The sequence below is a fragment of the Mus caroli genome, unplaced genomic scaffold (assembly GCF_978045245.1).
Source record: "Mus caroli unplaced genomic scaffold, Mus_caroli_1 scaffold_14, whole genome shotgun sequence".
Taxonomy (NCBI): Eukaryota; Metazoa; Chordata; class Mammalia; order Rodentia; family Muridae; genus Mus; species Mus caroli.
In genome coordinates, this window is record NW_028227269.1 from 22,313,569 (window position 1) to 22,337,226 (window position 23,658).

General features: G+C 43.1%; 1 protein-coding gene across 3 annotated transcripts in view; it reads left to right on the plus strand.

Annotated features, from left to right (window-relative positions):
- Positions 1-1,393: 1,393 nt before the first annotated feature.
- The window catches only part of Taf1b (TATA-box binding protein associated factor, RNA polymerase I subunit B), a 64,410-nt gene continuing 42,145 nt past the window's right edge, over positions 1,394-23,658 (plus strand). Inside the window, exons 1-7 of one of the 3 annotated variants that reach the window (XM_085830254.1) lie at positions 1,394-1,454; positions 3,231-3,329; positions 7,711-7,798; positions 11,889-11,986; positions 12,259-12,354; positions 17,560-17,710; positions 19,033-19,183. In XM_085830254.1, the coding sequence (XP_085686380.1) occupies positions 1,437-1,454; positions 3,231-3,329; positions 7,711-7,798; positions 11,889-11,986; positions 12,259-12,354; positions 17,560-17,710; positions 19,033-19,183 (701 nt within the window). In that variant the 5' untranslated portion in view covers positions 1,394-1,436. Of the gene's footprint in view, positions 1,455-3,230; positions 3,330-4,391; positions 4,633-7,710; positions 7,799-11,888; positions 11,987-12,258; positions 12,355-17,559; positions 17,711-19,032; positions 19,184-23,658 lie in introns of those variants that run through there. The other 2 variants (XM_085830256.1, XM_085830255.1) reach the window with 2 other exon arrangements.

Sequence of the window (23,658 nt, forward strand, 5' to 3'; positions counted from 1 at the left end):
GGCACCTGATCCCCAGGAACTAGAGTTACAGACAGTTGTCAGCTGCCATGTGGGTGCTGGGAATCAAACTGAAATCTTACAAGAGATGCCAGTGCTCTCTTAGCTGCTGAGCCATCTCTCCAACCCCATGATTTTCTTATTTTTGTCTCTTCCTACCATAGTATTGATATTAAAGTCAATTAGCCTCACTTTATTTAGTACCTTCTGTAAACTACTAAACTCCTAGCACATAGCAGTCCCAAGGTGGGAGGAGGCAAGATAGGTTTAGCTTTCTAAATTATGGCCCTTTATTTTTAGTACCTTCATTAATTTGCAAATTGCAGAGACCCCCTCTCCTCTGGGCTTGGAGATCCTTTCGCTCTAACATCTATAATATCAAGAGTTTCCTTTGTTCTCCAGAGTGCTGCAGGATCTTTGACATATCCCAGCCTCCCCTGCTGGGGACCTTATCATCTGAAATCCATCTCAGTTCTTCTCTACTGCCCCTGGAAAGAACTGTTAGTATCTAAAACAAATGTCAGGCTCTAGAGGCACAGGCCTTTAATCCCAGCACTCAGGAGGCAAAGGCAAACACATGTCTCTGACTTCAGGGCCAGCCTGATCTACAAAGTGAGTTCCAACACAGACAGGACTACTCAGACAAACTCTGTCTGGAAACAAATAGCAAAAACAAATAAATAAACAGATATAAATGTTCATGAAGGTGAAGACTTATTTTGTTCACAGGTAAATCTCTAAAATCTAAAACAACTTTAGTTTATGGAATGAAGCAGGGGATTAGTGTGTTCAGCGAGGGAACAAGAGATAAATCTATCAAGAATTTATTAAATGAGACATAGTTATATTCATAGGCAAACATATACTTTTTACGCAGGAGGTGAAGGTACAAGAAAGAAATAGAGTCATGATTAGAAATCTTGGTCTGGGGATGTTGTTCAGTGGTATGGAGTTCTTGGTGAGCATGCACTAGCAGGGTTTGGTTCCTAGGATCTGGGAAGTAAAAAAGAAAAAAAAATCCAAATAGACACCCAGTTCTAGTTCAACAACCCGTGTTCTCTACTTCAAACACTGAGAACACATTTTGCAAAACCCAGAAGCCAGAAGCCAGAAGTCATGGCACACGCCTTTAATCCCAGCTCTCAGGAAGCAGAGGCAGGTGGAGTTCAAGGCCAGTCTAGTCTCCTGAGCTGAATTCCGGGACAGCCAGGGCCACAAAAACAAAACCACAGACAACCCTCGTTGGTCTGAGCTCTGTCACTGGGGTCTGGTCCTGGTCCTGTACTGCCTGCTTGAAGCCTGGGTCGTGAGTCCCACAAGGGCAGCACAGAAGACTGGAACGCAAAGGCAGAGGCTGTGTTTCCGACCGGAGCGCTCTCCCCGTCTCTCCCGGAAGCGGCGCTTGCTGTCTGGGTAACGGTGTCTTCAGCGGAGCGGCGATGGAAGTGGAGGAGGTGGTAAGGACCTAGAGGAACGCGTGGGGCTCCCACTCGCATTCCCTAACTCAAAGGGCCACGGACAGCCAGGAGGAGGAGGAGCAGCGCCCGGAGCAGGCATCGGCTGGGGGCGGTGACCCGCATAGGGGGCGGAGCGAGGGGGCGGTGGCCACTTGGGCCTGGAACCTGACTGCTTGTCCACTCTGGGAGGTTGCGGGTGGGATTGGGTGGAATGTTTGTTCAGAAGGGGCGTGGGCCAGAAGGAGGATGAAACTGTGGGCTTGTGGGATGGCCACCCCCGTGGCTCCTTGGAGGGGACCACCCAGCAAAGCTCCCTTTGATGCTGGTTGGGCGTGAGGAAGAGCAGGACCTGGAACTTGGGTTGCCTCCAAGTAATCCCTGTCAGCCTGTCTAGGGTACGGATACCAGACCCTTGCCGAGGACGTTCTAATGTGCTTGCTATCTTAGGGTTTCTATTGCTGCGATGAAACACCATGACCAAAAGAGCAAGCTGGGGAGAAAAGGGCTAACACTTCTATATGATTGTTCATCATCATCAGGGCAGGAACTTGGAGGCAGGAACTGATGCAGAGGCCATGGAGGGGTGCTGCTTACTGGCTTACTCCTCATGATTTGGTCAGCTTACCAGGTTCTGTAAAACCTAGAGCTACCAGCCCAGAGGTGACACCACCCACAATGGGTTGGACCCTCCCTCATCAATTACTGATTAAGAAAGTGCCTTACTGGCCTACCTGCTACCTGATGGTATGGAGGTATTTTTCTTAATTGAGCTTCCCTCATCTCAGATGTCTTTAGTTTGTGTCAAGCTGACACAAAACTATCCAGCACACGTGCCCACACCTCACTGTAAGAGTGGTTAGGAGGCTGCTGAGCCTTGCATGCACTTTGAACATGATGGGTGTATTCAGTAATTGACCCATAAGTCAAACACCAAAGAATTAGGAACCAATTCTCTGTGTGTGCACTGACAGAATAATGATAGAGGGACTCAAGGTAGACAGTAGATACTATCTGTATCCATGACAAATGTCTAGATAATACATTGATAAACCTAAAATTATAATCCATATAGACCATAAGTGGGCCATATGCTCCTTTTGCTTCCAGTAGAACCCCTAAGCACCCAGTTAAACGTTTAGTACTCATACGGTTGATACCCTTTATATGGTTGGATGAATAAATCAAAATTCGAAACATCTGCCTCAGTGCCCCAAAGAAAAAGTCAACAGTGTTTTCAATCTTTGTTTGTTTTGATTATCCATATGTTGGGTCATCTTTTCTCTCAGCAATTCCAGGGAGTTTATCTATATCTTTGTTTCCAATTTAGCCCTGTCCACCTTTCTTACTTTGTTCTCACTCTGTATATTTCAGTAGTTTTATGGAATGGTTACTGCATTTCATGCTACTAAAGAGACGAGACTCAGGCTGGCAAGATGGCTCAGCGGATAAGAGCAACTGACTGCTCTTCCAAAGGTCCTGAGTTCAATTCCCAGTAACCACATTGTGGCTCACAACCACCCGTAATGAGATCTTACACCCCCTTCTGGTGCATCTGAAGACAGCAACAGTGTACTTATTTATAATAATAAACAAATCTTAAAAAAAAGAGAGAGAGACTAAATTCTCCTTATTTATCGATACTGTCTGTGTATTTTTAGTTTTTTTATGATTGTTTTTTAATTTGGGGGGATGAAATTGCCAGGAACACTGGAAGTAGAGCTTAGAACCATGGTGCAGTGTGTTGGCCTGACAATAACAGATTTCTGCCTTCCACAGAAAGCGTTCAGAGACCGCTGTTCTCAGTGTGCTGCTGTCTCCTGGGGCCTTACCGATGAAGGCAAATATTACTGTACTTCCTGCCACAATGTCACAGATGTAAGTAATGTGCCATTCACGAACTTGATTATATTCTCAAAATTGAAGTTTCCGGGTGGTATGTAGCCTGACTCCTAAACAGTGCATCTGTATCACTCACTCAATGGCTGAATTCCAAGAATAGAAACAGGCTTTAAGAGCACAGTCTTGGATTAAGAAATTTGCAAACTAGATTGGTGATGAACTTCTAAAGTTACGTTGAGTCACATTTATAAATGAATGTTTCATTTATACTATATGCATATGGAAGTTGTTTTTTTGTTTGTTTGGTTGCTTGGTTTTGGTGTTTTTGAGACAGGTTTTCTCTATATAACAGCCTTGGGTGTCCTGGAACTTGCTTTGTAGAGCAGGCCGGCCTAGAACTCACAGAGATCTGCTTACCTTTGCCTCCTGAATGCTGGGATTAAAGGCATGTGTCACCATGCCCAACTTGAAGTATTTAACATTATACTTGAAGGATATTTTTATTAGTTTTTAGTGTGTTGTACCAGCTTAGAGATTTGGAGGATGGAATGTTAGAATGCAGGGGGACTGTTGGGCATATTGGAAACAGGCTTCCTTACCACGTATCTTTGTGTAGTTCCTCACAACCTACCAAGTACTTTCTCATCCAGTATGTAATTTCTGCTTCACAACAACCTGTGAGATACAACAGTATGCCCAGAGAGAGTAAGCAGGGCTCAGGAGTCATTAATGGTTGTTGTTGTTGTTGTTGTTTTAAGACAGGGTCTGACTATGGAGACCAGACTGGGCTCCCACTTAGAGATCCAAGAGAGCTAGGATCCAAGCCATGCACCACCACACCTGACACAGTTGAGTTTGTGGCTAATGCCCCAGGAGTACAAAGGTTCGGGACAAGACTTGAATCTGAGTCTTCTAACCCCATCATGCCTGTTTCTTAAACTAAAGATTGTCAGTCTGTATTGTGTAATCATGGTGTTCGGGGCCATCTCCACACTGAAAGTTCTAGGTCCTGGTCTGGTGAGCATACCTTTAGGCCAGTAACAGAGTGTGGACAGCCTGATGCTGGACTAGCTAAACTGCCATGACTGTTTTTCATAGGGAAGGATTTGCTGGAAGTGCAGAGCCAAGAAGGAATAAGCACTGCTTTCAGCACTTACTCAGAAGGGCCAGCTGGGGTGGAAGAGAGACTGTGCCCCAACATAGAGCATGATAGGGACTGACGTGCCTTCCCACCTCAGACAACTCAAAATCTGGACACAAGATGTAAAACAACAACAAAAGCCACCTTAAGACACATAGCTAATTTAGCAGTTTCACAAAGCACTTTGCTTTTTAAAAGGTATGTATATGTATGGGTATGTGCATGTGCATGTGAGTGAGTGTAGGCGTCTATGGAGTCCAGCAGTGGGAGCTGGGTTTGGGGTGGTTGTGAGCTGATGGTTGTTGTGGAACCCAAAGGTCTTCTGCAAGACCTGTGCATGCTCTCGGCCCTGAGCTGTCCCTCCTGCCCCACACAGGGTGTTTCTTTGAGGTGGCTTCTTTAGTCTATAGCTCAGGTGCTTGTTTGCTTCCCTGTTAGTCAGACAGGACAGTACCCAGATATATACTTAACTAAAACACTGGGCAATGAGGGAGCAGTGATCTCCTTGATCATGGCAGTGCAGACACGTCCCATCGAGATATATAAATGCTCATGTACACAAATACATCAGATTACACTTGAAATGTATGCAGTTTATCCTGTGCTTTGATGCTCACTGACGCTCCAGTGGTTTATTCAGGGTTAATTTTATAGTGTGGTTCAAATGTAAACATAGTGAAGGAGTGGAATGTCATAATGGGGGAGTCTCCGTTTGCAGATGGAGCCAGGGCACTATTTTTATAGGAATTGAATAGCCGTAACTAATGACTTCTTTTATCTTTGTCTTTGATGTTTCTTGATTTGGTCTGATTAAGTCAACTACCATCATTTTTAGTTTGAAAAAAATATAATATTACTACTAAGCTCCATATTTAAGAGTCTCAACCCAAGGGAGTGAGGATGTACAGTTCTTGAAGGTGTATGACATTTTTTTTCTTTTCCTACTGTTCAGGGGCATGATCTAGTACATTCTGTGTGCTGGACAAGTGTCCTATTAACTACAGCCCTGGTCCCAGTGTGTTTTTATAAAAGGCTGTGACCCTGAGAAGCTGCCCTCCACACAATAGGCAAACCTGAGTGAAGTTATACAACTTCAATTGTTACTCTTGGCTTTACACTAACCCAGGCATATTCAACACACAGAATAGTGTTCAGCAGTGCTTCCTGGAGTTGTGTAGTGTGGTACTGTTGAAATTCAGTGGGTGAAGAATGACCAGTGAGTCAGTAGCCTAGGACAGGTGGAGGCTGCGATACAGCTCTCCTGACGGTCTGCTTCTCTCCTCTCCCCTCAGTGCACTGTGTGAGATTCTTCAAGCTCTTGGCACTGTGTACAATCCCAGCAAAGCCTTCTGTGTGGAAGGCTTTTTTCCTGGTGTGTTTTAGTCAGGAAAAAGAACTTAAGGTCCTTAATCTGCCCAGTTTAGATGACATATATTTTTTTGTAAATCCTTAAGTATTTAATACAAGTATGGGCTTAAATTATGTGAGTTTAATAGATTTTGTAAGAACAGTACATGCTCATTGAAGGAGATTGAAAACTATGTGGAAGCCCAAGTCACCGACACTCTCAGTCTACACTCAGCAGCTCCCGTCCAGTCTTTTGTTTTTCAGTGTATGGAAAGGGATAGGGATGCTTGCGAGTACCACTGAGTATTTGTCTTGATGGTTTCTACTATGTGGTTCAAAGTGTCGCAGATTTCTATTAAGTATGTGACTGAATATCCCACAATCTAACCATGGGGTGTTAGCCTTCCCTAGTTTTTTGTTGTTCTATGTCTTACATAGTTCAAGTGTAAAGCCCCTTCTCACCTCTGACAGTTATCTTTTCTAGATAACTGCTTCAGTGTTATTTTGGCATGTCTTATCTTCTCACTATAGCATCTTCCATATATCATAGTGCTTTGATAACAATATCTGCACCCAGAAATCCTATAGTTAGAGGCATGTCTCTTACTATGTTTGAGATTGGTCTCATATAGCCCAGGCTGGCTCTTGCGGATTGAAATAGGATTTGGCATGTTAGGTTGGTGGGGTACTCCTCAGCTTGTGCCTTTTATTCTTATGAGACTTACTCTGCAAGGGGTAGTAGGGCCTAGAACTCTAGAGCTTAAAGGGCAAGGGCTTTCCCAGGCTATCTGGAGCCCCCTCTCACCCCCAAAAAATTAAGATAAGCTTCATTCTCAATCTTTAAATTTAGAAAAATATATTAATATTATTCATTATTTAAAATTTTTTAATTTTTCTCCAGAAATAAGACTCAGTATTTTGTTTTTGGTTGCAAGAAAGTCAGTGTGAGATAATTGCCTTTGATAGCTGTTGTACTGATCAGTTTGTTATGAATGGTACCATTACCATTTTAAAGTTCTTTTTATTGGAAATAAAAAGTGCTTTTATTTGTTTTATTTTTTCAGATAGGGTCTTACTTTGTAATTTTTGTCTGGCCTGGAACACACTGTGTAGATCAGGCTGGCCCTGCCTCTGACTCCCTAGTGCTGGGATTAAAGGCATGCTCCCCACACCCATGGTAGTACTTTTGTAAATGAAAATCCTGTCTGAATCAATGTTCAGGATGAGCCTCCCTGGGTGGCAGGGACTCAGGGAGTTGCTTGTTTTTGTTGTCTTTGTTTACTTTGAGGGAGGGTCCATGTAGCACAGGCTGGCCTCAAACTCTTGATCTTCCCGCTTTCACCTCCTAAGTGTTAGGATTAGGGCATGTGCTTCTATCTCTAACCATAAGTTGTTGTCATGCTAAAGTGTATTTTGCATGGATAAAAAATGAGTATATTTTATTTTTGGTCTTGTTTGATTCCCATTATTTTTTTAAACATTAAATAAAAGTTATCTTTTAATATATATTTGTTTGTTTTGTTGTTGTTTTCAAGATAGGGTTTCACTGTGCACCCCGGCTGTCCTGGAACTTGCTCTGTAGACCAGGCAAGCCTCAAACTCAGAAATCTGACTATTTCTGCTCCCAGATGCTGCATTAAAGTCATACACCAGCATGCCCAGCTTTTTAAATTCCAATTTAATTGCAATATAATTGCATAGTTTAAAGTAAAGGTTTATTTGTTTGTTTACTGTGTAACTGGCTCTTTTAGGAACCAAAGTCTTTTTGAATGAAAAAGTAGCATAAAGATTAACTGTCATAGTATGTTTTTCCAGTCATCTGTCCAGTCACTTTCAGGTTGGTTCCTGGACACTTCCCAGTGTGTACTTGGAAGGTGTGCTTCGGGGTACAGAGATTTCCTCCTCATGGCCTGTCTGTGTTTCCTGCAGCGATCTGAGGAAGTGGTGAGCGCTGCAGATATCCCCAACACCAAGATCAACTCCATCAACAGGGGGCTGAGACAGAGAAGCAAGCATGGTGAGTACAGATGCCCCACGGTGGCAAGGCTCCTTCACACTTTCCTTCATGATGTGAGGACACAGAATGAATTTAAATAAATTCCAGACAAAATGACAGCAAATCCAAGTTCTTAAAGTCAAGTTGTTGCTGGGGTAAATGTGGGAGCAATGTGTTGAAGTATATGTTGTCCATAAGCTACTCTTCTTGCAGGGGCGGCTGTTCCGCAGAAGGTAGTAAGTGTTAGCTGTCTGTACCTGGCCTGTGTCCTGTGCTGTGCCATGAACAGTGATGTGATTTTCTGAAATGGTTCAGCTGAGTGCGTCTCAGAGTGGGCTAGGTCAACACCATATTCAGTTTAGAACACTTTCCCACGTTGAAGTTTGAACCTTTTGAGAATATTATCTTTCTCTAAAATAGCTATAGAGTGAGTACTGATCCATTGAATCCTTACAGTGTGCCATTATTGAGAAGGATCTGAAAATATCTGGCTGGCATTTTTGTCTTTTTATGAGTAACTAGGACCAGATAGATTCTCAAGTTGGAAACCACTGACCTAACGGTGATAGTAAAGAGTTCTACAAAAGGTAGCTGTGAAAATATACATACAAATATGTGTGTGTATACATGTGTATGAATATACACATAAGGACATACATGAAATATGTATGTGAAATACATTGACATTCTTAGATAAATAACAGGGAATGCTCAAAATGCTAACACAGATTTCTGTTTAGCCTTTAATAGTAACTTTAAAAGAAATGATTATTTTATGTTTATGTATGTAGGTATTTGTGTACATGTATGTCTGTACCATGTCTACATGGCTACCCTTAGAGGCCAGAGGACCATGTTACAGATGGTTGTGACCTATTATGTAGATGCTGGGAACCAAGCCCAGGTTACTGAACTGTCCATCTCTCCAGCCCAGTAGTCGCTCTTTACAGGCTAAAACCTGGTTGGTTTTTATTCAGTTTTATTAGAGAAACACACGATTAATTGTAACCCAGATATGTAAATAGTTAAAATGTATAGTTCAGGCTTAATGTCTACAGAACCTTGGATGCTGCATTAAGTGGTGTCTCCTAGTCAATGCCAGAGTCATGGCATTGTCACCTGTGAAGGAAAACGGTGACACCATTGGTATATACATAGGAGAGTACAGAGAATGTAAAATGCAACATTGTCAGTTTCTACATTTGTATGACAGTGTGTGGGAACCTTGTGCATGTGTACCACTCGGAGGGTTTAATCCTCTTAGCATCTGCATGCATCAGAAATTATAGGCTTCTTGTTATATTTGAGACTCTGCCCAGGAAGGATTCGTTAGTCAATGGGGACAGGAAGCCCTGATATTCTGGGAAGTGTAAGGAGTTGGAGTCTTCACAGGGTGCAGACAAGCTATGTGGGAGTCAATAACAGACTTCAGAAGCCATGTGTGAGGAATTTTGATAGCATGCTCTTGAATGAATTTCTGTGATTGTCTGGCCATGGCAGGTAAAATACAAGGGTCTTCACCCACTGTAACATTGTCTCAAATTGGTTGTTAACCATAGCTAAACATATAATTCTGACTGCTCTGGCAATTTTTTTCTTATCTCTTAGAGTTGTGAGGCTCACAAGAATAAGTCCATTTAAAATATTTAGGAGCTGGGAAGATGACTCCATCAGTGATGTACAAGGACTGGAGGTCAGAGCCCCAACACATACGTAAAAGCTTCTAATTATGGCATGCGTCTTATAACCTCAGTATTGGAAGGAATAGATACAGGTAGATCCTCAGCCATCCTAGCTAAATCCACAAGTTTCAAAGTCACTGAGAAACCCCATTTAAAAAAATAAAGGTTGGGGCTGGAGAGATGGCTCAGTGGATAAGAGCACTGACTGTTTTTCCAGAGGTCCTGAGTTCAATTCCCAGCAACCACATGGTGGTTCACAACCATCAGTGATGGGATCTGATGCCCTCTTCTGGTGTGTCTGAAGATAACTACAGAGTACTTAAAAAAAATAAAGGTGGAAGGGCTGGAGTCAGCAGTGAAGAGCACTTGCTTTTCTGGGACCTTCATTCAGTTCCCAGCACCCACATGATGACTTACAACTGTCGATAATTTGAGATCCAGGGGATTGGATGATTTCTTCCAGGAAGAGCACCAGGCTTCTGTATGTGGTACATATATACATGCATACAGGCAGAACACCCATATACATGAAATGAAGTAATAGTAATTTTTAAAAAAGATTCAGCATGATCAAGGAAGATCCTGTCATTGATCACAGATCTACACCCCCTACACACATGTAGCCACATGCAACCCACTTACATATGCACAAACACTGCACACAATACAACACACAAATACTTAGGATACATCTTGTACCTAGGCACTGGTATGTATCAGATTTCTTATTTTCAGTTTCTCTCTCTAACCAAGAGTCATTTTCATAAAAGCAGAGTGCCATTGTGAGTCTGTTTTCTTGAATGTGTGGATTGCCCTTTCCTGACTGCTAGAAATTATTTATTTATCTTGACATTTGAGTATTCGTCAACCAAAATATGTGTTGAAATGGAACATTGTCACCTGTGAAGGAAAACAGTGACACCATTAGTATATGTTGAACCTGGTGGATGCAGTGATCATGTATTTCCACATATGCTTTGAGCACTGTGAAATACACATTAAAAAACCTTAAATCTCACTGGGTATGGTGGCAAAGCCTTTAATTCCAGCATTAGGAGGTCTAGGTAGATAGATCTCTGTGAGTTCCATGCCAGTCTGGTCTATGTATTGATTTACAGGACAACCTGGGTGACATAGTGAGACACTGTCTCCAAACTAAAACAAAACAAAAACAAAAATAAAAATCTCAACCAAACATACATTTTATCTATTTTTAAACATGCCAAATAGCCAGTTTTCTGCCTTTTATGATAACATTTCAGAACAATCACAGATAATTTAAAAAACTGAGTATGATAACAAAATGTTTAGCTTTAGCATTTTTACACAAATACATCTGATTGGAAAAAACAATATGCAGATAGAAACTCTCAGGCTGGAGAGATGTTTCAGTGGTTAAGAGTACTGGCTGCTCTTCCAGAGGTCCTGAGTTCATTTCCTAGCAACAACATTGTCTTAAGGTTTCTATTGTTGTGATAAAACACCATGACCAGAAATCCAGTTGGGGAGGAAAGGGTTTATTTGGCTTATACTTCCAGATTATAGTACATTATTGAAGGAAGCCAGGCAGAAACTTAAGTCTGCTGGGACCTAGAGGCAGAAGTTCGTTCAAAGGCCAAGGAAAGGGTGTTGCTTACTGGCTTGCTTCCCTGACTTGCTCAGTCTGCTTGCTCATAGAGCTCAGGACCACCAGCCCAGAGATGGTACCCACAATGGGCTGGTCCCTTTCTCACTGATCACTAATTGAGAAAATGCCATCCCTACAGTTAGAGATCAGAGAGGCATTTTCTCAACTTAGGGTCTTTTCTCTCCTATGACTAATTTGTGTCAAGTTGACACATAAAGCCAACCAGTACACACATGGTGACTCACAACCATCTACAGTAGTATCTGATGTCCTCTTCTGTCATGCAGGCATATACACAAATAAAGCACTCATATGCATAAGTAAATAAATCTTTAAAAAGAGAAAGAAGCTATTCATGGTTGAGTATAGTAATGGGTGCCTATGCTTTCAGCACGTAGGAGTTGGAAACATAGTTAGGGAGACAGATACAAATCTGAGGCCACCTAATCTGCATAGCAAGTTCCCCGCTGCACACAGTCACATAGTGGGACCTTATTAAAAAATGAAACAAAACAAAAACTAAAGCATGTACACATACACAGCATGTATACATACACAGCATGTACAAATACATCCATAAAATGTACATATATATACACAGTGTATACAACAAATAGACACAGAGTGCACACACATGCAAAACATACATGTATATATAAAGTGTACACGTGTACATACAAGAAAACTACTTGAGGTACCAAAATAGAAGTCTTCAGGCCCATGCCCACAGAGATTGCATTATGTAGGAGCATCATAGTAAGTTAGGAATATGTGTGTCTAAAGCCTGTTATTTGTCCTTTAGAGAAAGGCTGGGATTGGTATGTGTGTGAAGGTTTCCAGTGCATACTTTATCACCAAGCAGAAGCCCTGGAGACCCTCGGAGTAAGCCCAGAACTAAAGGTAAGAAGCTAGATGTTAGCTATCATCGTCTGAAAAGTGAGATTGAGTGGACCCTCCCCTAACTCTAAGAGTAGAAGTATGTCTTGAGGTCTATGTTTAATCCCCAGCACTGAAAAACAAAATGGAATGTTATTTATTGGGTTTTCCCATGTCCCTGGTAAGGAGAAACAGGTAAGAAGGCATTTAGATCCGGGCCGTCTGTAGAGTGTGAGAGCTTGTGTGGTACATGTGCCTGTGTGGATGTCACCATCACTTGTTTCCTTCCTTCTTAGAATGAAGTCTTACACAATTTTTGGAAGCGCTACCTTCAGAAGAGCAAGCAGGCCTATTGTAAAAACCCAGTTCGTACAAGTGGAGGGAAAGCCAAGGTGAGCCCTGGACCCTGACATGAGACACTAAAATTCACTTTGTGTGGCAGAAAGACAAAGCTGTTTTTTCGTGACTGCTTGAGTTTGACTGTGGTGCTTGCCTATAGATTTTCAGGGAGGAGGCTCCTGGTGCAATCCGGAATGATCTAGACTTTACAGTGAATTGTGGCCATTTATTAAACTAGTTGTAACATAAAAGTTATCTTCTGTCCTAGTTAGGGTTTTACTGCTGTGAACAGACACCATGATCAAGGCACGTTTTATAAAGGACAACATTTCATTGGGGCTGGCTTCAGGTTCAGAGGTTCAGTCCATTATCATCAAGGTGGGAGCATGGCCAAATCTAGGCAGACTAGGCAGACATGGTGCAGGTGGAGCTGTTAGTCTACATCTTCATCTGAAGACTCCTACCAGAATACTGGCTTCCAGGCAGCTAGGATGAGGGTCTTTTAGCCCACACCCACTGTGACACACCTACTCCAACAAGGTCACACCCCAAAATAGTGTCACTTCCTGGGCTAAGCATATAGAAACCATCACATCTTCCTTTTGGAAGGTTTTGTCATTTTGGATTTGGTCTTTTGAGGCAGGGTCTTTAACTTTATAGTCTAGGCTGGCCGTGGACTCTTGGAAATCTTCCTGCCACAGCCTTTCAAGTGGTAGGATTGCAGCCACCAAGCCCAGCTCATGCATTGTATGTAGATAATTTAAGGAATTTCTTACTTGTTTTGTAGTATTGGGGTCAAACTCATATACTGGGAAAGCTGTGTGCCTCTGAGCTCCCTACCTGGCCTAGAAGAGGGCTCTCAAGGGACTTCTGTCATTTGGCTGTTTAGTTTGTGGCATTTGTTTGTCATTTTTTTTTATTGTTGTTAGGATTTTTTTTTTTTTTTGCATATGCTATTCCTGTTATGATGATGGTGATGACTGTTTTTTGAGACATGACCTGGTTATTTCTCCCTGGCTAGCCTTAAACTCACAGAGATTCACACTGCTTCTGTCTCTCAAGTGCTGTGATTACAGGCACATGTCACCACCCACCTTGTTTTATTTTGAGACAGGGTCTTATGTATCCCAGGCCAGCCTTGCTGTGTAGTCAAGGATGACCTTGGCTTGCCTCACCTCACAAGTGCCAGACTGACAGACATAATTTTATGTTTATATTCAGAAGATCCAAGCCAGGGCTTTGTGCATGCTAGGCAAGCATTCTAGCAACCGAGCTGCATCCCCATGCCCTGCATGTGTCATTCCTTCACTTGGCCCTCCAACTTACTTTACCTAGCATCTCATTTATCTGCCCCTACTGTCCCATCTCAGAGCTTGGTGAAGTGAAGGCAAGTCAGTCTGGGTGCTCACCTGAGCCCCTATCTCTGAGCAGTTTGTTCTGAATTGCTTCTGAAAGGTTCTTTGGTACTTTTTACTTAAAGGACAGTTCTACTACTGAGATTTGTCCGATGAGTGGTAGCTACCCTCCAGGACTAAGATGAGATTCTGAGTCTGTGTGACTCACATTTGCTAGAAACTTGGGAGATGGTCCGGCATTTCCTTGTTTGGTAAGGTCCTCATAAGTCTGTATGCAGAGGTCAGTGATCCAGGACTCAGAAACCCAGGTCAAGATGAAAGGAATAGGTTACAGAGGTGAGCAAAGGAAGGGCCTCAGAGCCGCACACAGAACATTGGCCTGTCTGGGAATAGGAGCCACATGCTTGTCACGGAGACAAACTATGTGCTCTGTGGTTTTATGGTAGCTCTTAAAGGGGAAAAAGGAATTATTCAGAGTAGTAAGAACATGACCTTCAAATCTCATACTTGGTGTCTCTGGTTGTCTTTTTGCACTGGGATGCTGTCTGATGTAGAAAACAGGAATGAAAAACTGGGGTTCTCTATGACACTTTAGTCCTAGGCTAACTGAAAACTTACAGACAAAAGTTTTGTTGGTATGAGAAAACACCTGGTGGACAGTATCACATTAAATCCTGGAAGCCCGTTGGTAAATCACATCATTTCTGTCACACCAGCATAGAAGTACTCTTTTTTTTTTTTTTGTAAGGGAGAAAAAAGTACATTTTAAATTAGAAATGGGTTTGGGGTGTCGCTTACAGACAGAACTTGCCGAGCAGTTCGGACCACAGGCTCCACCCTCAGAATGAATGTACCTCAGTAACTCTCCAAATGTGGCCTTAGAACTTTAGATCCTTTCCAAGGAGAGAGGCCAGTATCTGCATCCTAACCTATAACTTTTGAGCTACGGATAGCTATTGACTCTAGAACAAGCAACCAAATGTGTATAATAGGGTGTTGGGAAGGATGTTAGATAATCCAGACTGGCTATGGAGGACTTCCCAGTGAGGTGAAGGGTTTTGGGAAGTGAGATTAACATGAGGTGTGGAAGAGAAAAAATACTGAACTTCAGGACTCGCTGGGACCACTGTCCAAGCCTCCATTAGGTGAGTGGCCGTGGCTGGGGCCCAGCAGCACACAGGAGAGGGTGAGTGGTAGGGTATAGAAGGGCTTTGGAGATAGATCCAGAGGGACTTCCTGATGTTCTAGATGTGGGGTGGAGGTGGGGGGTGGGGCAGAAGTCAAGGATGACTGCAGGGTTCTCAGCCTAAGCATCTAGGAAAGAACTGCCATAATCCGAAAGGGCAGGTGGGACCAGGGGTTGGGTTGGGATATGTTAAGTTTGAGACAGCTGTTAGACATCAAGAGGAAATGTCACATGTGTAGTGAGACAGACAAGTCCACAGTGGGAAAGATGGGAATTTGAAACTGCCAGTGTGCTTGATAGCCATGAAATCTTCAAATCCAGACTTCAGGCACACTAGGCAAGCATTCTACCTCTGAACTACAGCTTCTATCCAGGTGTCTTCGTTACTGTGTGATAAAACATCATGACCATAAGCAACTTGGGAGGAAAGGGTTTATTTCGCTTATACTTCCACATCACAGTGTGTCATTGAAGTCAAGTCAGGCTAAGAACTTGGAGGCAAGAACTGCAGCAGAGACTGTGCAGGAGTTCACTACTAACTTGCTGGTTCTGGCTTGCTCAGCCTATTTTGTTATTGTTTGTTTTACATGGAAAATGGTGAACCTCCCTGTGTGGCTTCGACCACCAGGCAGCCCCAGCACCCTTCATCTTTTCCTCAGCCTTTAGGATGGCAGGCTGCTTAGGGAGCATTCTCTTCCCCAGGACTTTGCAGTGTCCTGATTGTACCACATCAGTGATGGGTGCAGCTCCAGTCTTGGTTTTGGAGCATTTCACCTGTGTCTGCTCAGCCTGGCATGGCAGCAACCGAAAGGAAAAAGGGAGGCATCCGTGAAGTCTTCCAGCCTACTTTCCTATCATCCCAGGGCCATCTGCCCAGAGATAGCACTACCCACAATGGGCAGGGCCCTCTGTAGCATTAATTTTTAAGTGACACCACATGTACTTACTCACAAGCCAATCTTGTGGGGCATTTTCTGAGCTGAATTTCTTTCTTCCCAAATAATTCTAAGTTATGTGAAGTTAACCAAAATTAGCCAGCACACCAAGATACACCAACATTTTAAGTTCCCTCAAGAGTGGCACACGCCTTTAATCCTAGCACTTGGGAGGCAGAGGCAGGTGGATTTCTGAGTTCGAGGCCAGGCTGGTCTACAGAGTGAGTTCCAGGACAGCCAGGGCTACATAGAGAAACCCTGTCTTGAAAAAACAAAAACAAAAAAACCCAAAAACAACAACAAAAAAAGAATGCTGTGAATTAAACTGCCAATGATTCTAAGATTCACCTGGATTTCAGGGGTTTTAAAATGTGGGGTAGGTACATCATAGAAGTTGAATACAGTAGCTATGATTTAAACCCCAAGTTTATTGGATGTCATGAAAAGGTAGACACAGAAGAGGACCAAAAACCTGAGCTCTGGGCTTTCCCATGGTTACTGTGTTGGTGTAAAGTCAGGACAGCTGAGAGGAGGGATGTCTGTCTGGAAGCCAAGGGGACAGAATTTCATATGAGGACAGTGGCATCCAGTGATGCTGCTGCTAGGTTAAGGAGAGAGAGAACTGAGACTGATCAGACAAGCAGTGGAGCTGAACTGGAATGGGGTACAAGGCAGACAGATCAAAGACAACATCTCTTCACTTCCTCAAGGCATTTTGCTTCAAAGACATTCAGAAAAATTGGGTGGCACCTGTGGTTAAGGAAAAGTTGTGTTTAAGTGCATCTCCTAGTGACAGACTGCTACAGTAGAAATGAGTGATTGGAGGGGAGTGTACAAATGGAGAAGCTGGGTTTCAGTGGGAGATCACATAGCCCAGAAGAACTGAACAGGACAGAGCCTATGGCAGAAGAGTGGGCAGGAGGTGCCTGCAGGAATCTGTGGAAGTTCTCTTCCGATTGCTTCAGGTTTTCGGAGTGCATGCTTCTTGGCCCGCTTTGTGATGCACCTTGCCTCATGAGGCCCATGGCAGGGCATTTAGTTTCATTCTGGATTCTTTTCTTCTGTGTTCTGTATGTTTCTTCAGAACATGAATTTGATTGCCTTATAATAAGGTCATGTTTCTTGATCTTCAGAGATGAGGTCATAGGACCATGAGTGATATCAGTTCCTTGTGGCCATGTAAGCTTTAAGTAGCCAGTCCCCGGACTATTCTAGAGACACTGACTACCATTTCCTTAGTTGACACGTGACAGCAAGCAGTGGTATGAAATAGCACATCCTTGTCAGGTACTGGTTATACACAGAAAGTGCTATGCAGAGAAGTCAGGAAGAAGAGTGGTTGGAAATGCAGCATAGCAGTGTTAAAAAACAAAACGAAACAAGATAAAAGGCGGTCTGGCCAAAAGAAACGAAGCCACAAGATACAAAGTTAAAATTCCCCAGGTAGATGTGGTAGAAAGTAGCCAGCATGGTAGATCCAAAATGGCATTGGGTGCTTTCATTGTGAGGGTCCTTACCCTACAAGAGAGGTGCACTTGGAAGGAGGAGATGAGTGTGAGTGTGTGTGTGTGTGTGTGTGAGTGTGTGTGTGTGTGAGTGTGTTTGTGTGACTTGTTTCCTCACTTAGCCTTGTTTGCAGTCCCTCTCCAGGAAGCATTGCTGATGGGAACAATTCCGCAGAAAGGACTCTCAGATGCACTGACAAGCAGCAGCTGTTTAGGGTCACAGAAGTTAACTTTTAAACTCTAGCAGTAATTTCTGGTTCTGTTATCTTATGAATAGGTATTAGAAGACAGTCTGCAGTCCTCGGACTTGGGCAGTGATCTTGAGCGGCTAAGTGATACCACATGCCCCCTTGAAAGTGAAGCAGAGTTCCAATCTGACCCTCAGATTCCAAAGCCTTTCCCTGTCACCAAAGGATCCCCAAAGTCAGGTAAAACGGAGAAACAGTTTACTTAGCACCTTCTAAAACATATTTATTTATTTATTTATTGATTGATTGATTGATTGATTGATTTAGTGTATAGGAGAGTACACATGTGTGACAGTCACTGGCTGCTCTTCCATAGGATCTGGGCTTAGTTCTCAGCATGCACATGACAGCTCACAACTGGCTAGAACTCCAGTTCTAGGGTATCTGGTTTCCTCTCTGGCCTATGCAGAGGAACACACAGGTAGTGCACACACACATACAGACACACATGTACAAAAATAAAAAACAAATCTTTTTTTAAAATGATGATTTCTGGAGCTTTCTTTTAGTTTTCACACTAAATTATGAATACAACTCTATAAAACTATAAAGTGCTGCCGGGCATGGTGGCGCAAGCCTTTAATCCCAGCACTTGGGAGGCAGAGGCAGGCTGATTTCTGAGTTCGAGGACAGCCTGGTCCACAAAGTGAGTTCCAGGACAGCCAGGGCTACACAGAGAAACCCTGTCTCGAAAACAAAACAAAACAAAACAAAAAAAACCTGTAAAGTACTGACTGTTACAAGGAAGGTAAGAAAACAGATACCATCCCACTCAGAAATAATTATTACTGCCGTAGAAGCTGTTTATTTGCATATGTAGAGAGAAAGGCTAGGGGTTTGTTTTGTTTTGTTGTCTAAGACAAGGTTTCTCTTTGTAACAGCCCTGAGTGTCCTGGAACTCATTCTGTAGACCAGGCTGGACTTGAACTCACAGAGATCTGCCTAGCTCTGGTTCTCAGGTGCTGGGATTAAAGGCGAGGGCCACAACTGTGTGCCACAATGCCTAGCTGAAAGGCAAGATTTTAAGCACATATAATTCAAATAGTTCTCCATGTTATAAAATATTGCAGAGGGAGGGAGGGAGGGAGGGAGGGAGGGAGGGAGGGAGAGAGAGAGAGAGAGAGAGAGAGAGAGAGAGAGAGAGAGAGAGAGAGAGAGAGAGAGAGAGAGAGAATTAAGTAGTCTATTATTCTCACAAATGTTTTCAGCCTTCATTTAGTATTATATCTTGATTTCTGATTTGGGACAGTAGTTCTAAAGTTGCCGCCATGGGGCTGGCAGGATGGCTCAGCAGGCTAAGGCACTTGCCACAAACTCTGATTCAAGTTCAATCCCTAGGACCCACATGGTGGAGAGAGAGAATCTGACTCCAGAAAGTTGTCCTTTGAGCTCTATATATGTGTGTGTGTCCTAATTAGAGTGTATGCACAATGTGAATCAGTTACGATTTATTCTGAATGTTACTCATTTTAAGACATTTCCCTGTGTTTCTGAATAAGCAGCATCTGTCTGCTCTGGCTCTGTTGATGGAGTGGAGTACTCCGAGCGGAAGGAGAAGGGGCTTGTGAAGATGACTGTGCCCAGGACACTTGCTCTCTGCTCTCTCTCCTTGCTCTGGCAGAGGGAAACAATTACAGTTTCAGACCTTTTGAGGTAAGCTGAACTTACTTCCTGATTGTTTTTTCCTGATTATCTGTGTGAATTTAGGAACATCCTTTGGATATTTTTAATTTTATAAGAAAGCCTAAAGTGAGGAAAGGCCTGGAAAACTTAGGTAGTACATGGGCTGCTTTCTCATCATTCTGACTACGAACCTGACAAACCAACTAACTTAAAAGAAGAAAGATTTGCACTGGGTTGTGGTTTAAGGGGATTCAGTCCACCATGTCGGTGGTGGTGGTGGTCATTGTGGTCGTTGTGGTGGTTGTGGTCGTCGTGGTCGTGGTCTTCTTGCTCACATCGACCAGGAGGAGAGAAAGGCGCCGCCGCCGCTGCTTTATATTAGTTCCTCTTTTATATTCAGTCTAGGACCCAGCCTGTAGGTTAGAGTCATCTGTATTCAGGGAGGATCTTACCATAGTTAAACCTCTCTGGAAACATTTCTCTAGACATGCCTGAGGTATATGTCTCTTAGGTGATAACAAATCCAGTCAAACTGACAATGATGAGAAATTGAAGCTAGTTCTCCTTAAGTCTAATAATTTGAGTTTTTACTAATAGAGTGGAAATTATACTGTTTATCTCACATGAAATATTAGAAAGTTAATTATCTAACATGAATAAAATACTTTAAAGAGAAAAATGACATTAATATTCCTGTGTCGACATCTTAAATATATATCTAAGAAAAGTTGAACAGGGAATCTTTTTACTAACAAAATGGCCATTAGTGGTTATATAAAACCATTCATTGCTGCTGTAAAGACTAAATTATAGGCAGCCTGTGTTTGTTAGGACAAGTTGATATCAAAACTATAGAAAGGCCCTGTTACATAGTAGTAGGTATTTACATATTTCAAAGTAGTCTACAGAATTTTAGACAAAAAGACTGGCCTAAAGAAGTAGACACTTGAACTAAAGCCAGCTCCAATGTACAGGGTTTTATAACTAATGAGTTGAATGTATAAGGATCAGTCAGTTACTAGGCAGACCAAAAAATGTTATTTTCCCTCTTCCTTTATGTGTGTTCTAAATAATAAATTGAATTTAATCAGTATATGGAGTACTTACAAGGACTCATGTTTGAAGCTAGACTTCTTTCTGGTTCTGCCAATTCATTTGCACATGACATTAAAGAAACCTATAACTGTTTCACTGTTTCTGCTTCCTTCCAGGTAAAATGGGTTTATAATAGTAATAGCACCTTAGGGTTGTAACAGCTTGGGCCACTGGCACTGTGTGAGCACTTAGAGCAGTGTATGCAGCATCATTAGTGCTCTGGTGAGTCAGGATGTCGTCTCCATCCTCACCACCACTGTTGTAGTCATTGGCACTTGTCCTTCTGTTAAATAGGCTGCTCCTAGTAAATGATGGTACTGCCTTTGATTTTGCCGTATTAACCAAATAAGAAAGCTGTTCTCAGGTGTGAGCAGCTGCACATAGACCACTCGTGAATCAGCAAACTTTACTCAGTTGAACCTTGCCTTGCTTTGTGCCCTCACTAGATGACATCATCTTCTCCCAAGACTAATTATTATCTCTGTGCTGATGACTCCCCGCTCTATATCACCAGCCCAGGCTTGTCTGCTAAGGGCCAGACCCATATATTCATCTGTAGAGCTGCCCATGGTCATGACTACTTGATGCCTTTTATAGTTAAATTCATATGACTAAAAAGTGCCTCACCATCTGTCTCTTGATTCTGCTCTCCTTCAGGGTCCTTAGCACATGCTATGAACCCTAGTGGTGTCAGAAAACCTAGAGCGTCTTCTGGACTCTCCTCACTCTATATATACAGCCAGTCATTGCATCCTAGCCCTTAACATTTCCTTTTTTTTTTTTTTTTTTTTTGGTTTTTTTTTTGGTTTTTTGAGACAGGGTTTCTCTGTAGCCCTGGCTGTCCTGGAACTCACATTGTAGACCAGGCTGGCCTCGAACTCAGAAATCCACCTGCCTCTGCCTCCCAAGTGCTGGGATTAAAGACATGCGCCACCACACCCGGCTGCCTTTAACATTTCTAACACAACTCTGTAACCCGTTTTTCCCTCTGTGCCTCACCTCACCTTACCTGGATTGATTGATTGCTCACTGATCTCTCACTGTCTGCAGACTTGTCATTCCTTTCCATCTTCCTGCTGATAACCAGAGGGTCTTTCAAAAAGATCCCTAATCATGAGAACCTAATTGTGTCTTCAGAGCTGGGTCAAGGAGCCAGTCGTCCCAGGGCAGTCTGAGTGGGCAACAGAACTGTCCTAGAAATTTAACAAATGAGAGAATTTCTTCTCAGGGAAAACACTGTGTGGGTGGAATAGACAGTCCCAGTCTTCAACCTCCCTTGCACCCCCTGCTCTTCCTCTGGCCCTCCTCTCCCACACATGGAATTGTAAAATGCCTTCAAGGAGATTAGATCTAGCTAGCTGGAGGGCTGAAACTCACCATGCTCCTTGGGTGTACAAGCTGGGGACAGAGCTGAGTCACTTGGGTCAGGTAGTAGGAGAAGGGGCTGTCACCACTGCTTCTAGTGTACTCTGTTTTCCCCCTAGGACGAGCTCCAAGTCAGATCCTCAACTAGTCTCCTCTTGACTAGCAGCCCCAGCATTGTCTGGGGACTGCAGAAATCAGACCTGGGGTAGGGCCTGTTGATCTCTGTTAAATTGCCCTCTGGGAGGTTCTCCATCACAGTCTGAGCTGCTGCTAGAAGCTAAGGAACTTTGGTCTGCAGGGAGACATGGCTAGCTTTGGCTGGAATATATGTCCGTCCATCCATTCATCCTCTCTTCTCTTCTTTCTCTTCTCTTCTCTTCTCTTCTCTTCTCTTCTCTTCTCTTCTCTTCTCTTCTCTTCTCTTCTCTTCTCTCCTCTCCTCTCCTCTCCTCTCCTCTCCTCTCCTCTCCTCTCCTCTCCTCTCCTCTCCTCTCCTCTCCTCTCCTCTCCTCTCCTCTCTTCTCTTCTCTTCTCTTCTCTCCTCTTCCTCTCCTCTTCCTCTCCTCTTCCTCTCCTCTCCTCTCCTCCCCTCCCCTCCCCTCCCCTCCCCTTCTCTCTCTCTCTTTCTCTCTCTCTCTCTCTCTCTCTCTCTCTCTCTCTCTCTCTCTCACAGATAGTGTTACTCTCCTCACTCTGGCTTCTACTCAGAGATCTCCCTGACTCTGCCTCCAGCACTGGGATTAAAGGTGTGTGCTGCCACACCTAGCCCTACATATGTTATAGTTGATAGTAAATTGCTGTTTCTTCATTTATCTTCAGAGCAGCATCCATAGATTTTAGGATTAATTCTTCTTATCCTTTCACATTTACTTTAATGGACCCTCCCCTGCTAGCAGTAACAACAGAAAGTAACAACAGCCAACATTTCTTGGACAAATATTTGTTGAGTAGCTGCTGTACTTGCATAATGTTCTAGAGTTTAGAGGCTTGAGATACACTTGGGAAGCATGCAAGTCAAGTGTCAACTTTCCTGAGGGGGAACAGGTGACTGTGAATAAAGGAGAAAGTGATGAGCCACACAAGTGCAGAGCAGAAGGCTGAATTAGGCTATTGGAGTGGAGCCTGACTGCACAGAAAGGGATCTGAGCTGCACTTGGAATGACAGAGCGGCCAACCCAATCTGTGAGTATCCCAGCATTCCAGGGAGAGTGAGGCATCTAAGCAGAAGTGGGCTCTGTGATCAAGGTACAGAAAACAAATAGTGGTCCTGGAGGAAGAGGCTGATGGGAGGGGAGGACTGAGAAATGAGCAAGTCAGAGGTGAGTTTGTAAGCCATGCAAGGGTCAGGGAAAACTTCAAAACTTCTTTAACACTTTGATATGTGTGCATAATAAACTTTAGTTGTTTTCACCTCCAGTCCTCTCATTCCCATAACTTAGAAATACTGAGGTATAATTTACATATGATAGAAGTCTCAATCATTAAGATTATGAAGTTCCTTAGGGCTGAGATATGGCTCAGTAATTAGAGGCACTTCCTGCTCTTTAAGAGAATCTGAGTTCAGTTCCCAGCAAGTCCATGGTATCTCAGAACTGCCTGTAAGTCCTGTTCCAAGGGATCAGCACTCTCTTCTAGACTCCATGATCACTAGGCACAGATGGATTATATATATACAGATGTGCAGGCAAATGTATAAAATAAATCCCTAGAAAGATACATAATTTGCACCAGGGGTGGTGGTGCAAACCTTTAATCCTCTGCACTTAGGAGACAGAGGCAGGCAGAAGTGCAAAATGTGTGCCAGGGCAACACAGTGAAACTATCTCACATAACATAACAAAACAAAACAAAACAGAAAGTAAAATGTGATTCAGTGGTTTTTCAGAATATCCACAAAAATATGCAACTGTCACTTTGATATTTTATCCCTCAAAAATGCTGTGAGCCCATTAGGACTTTGAGTTTTAAGTGCTATTGAAAGTGTCAGGGAGACTATAGCAGGAACGACCATCTGACCCTAAAGGGTCACCCAGGCAGCTCTGTGG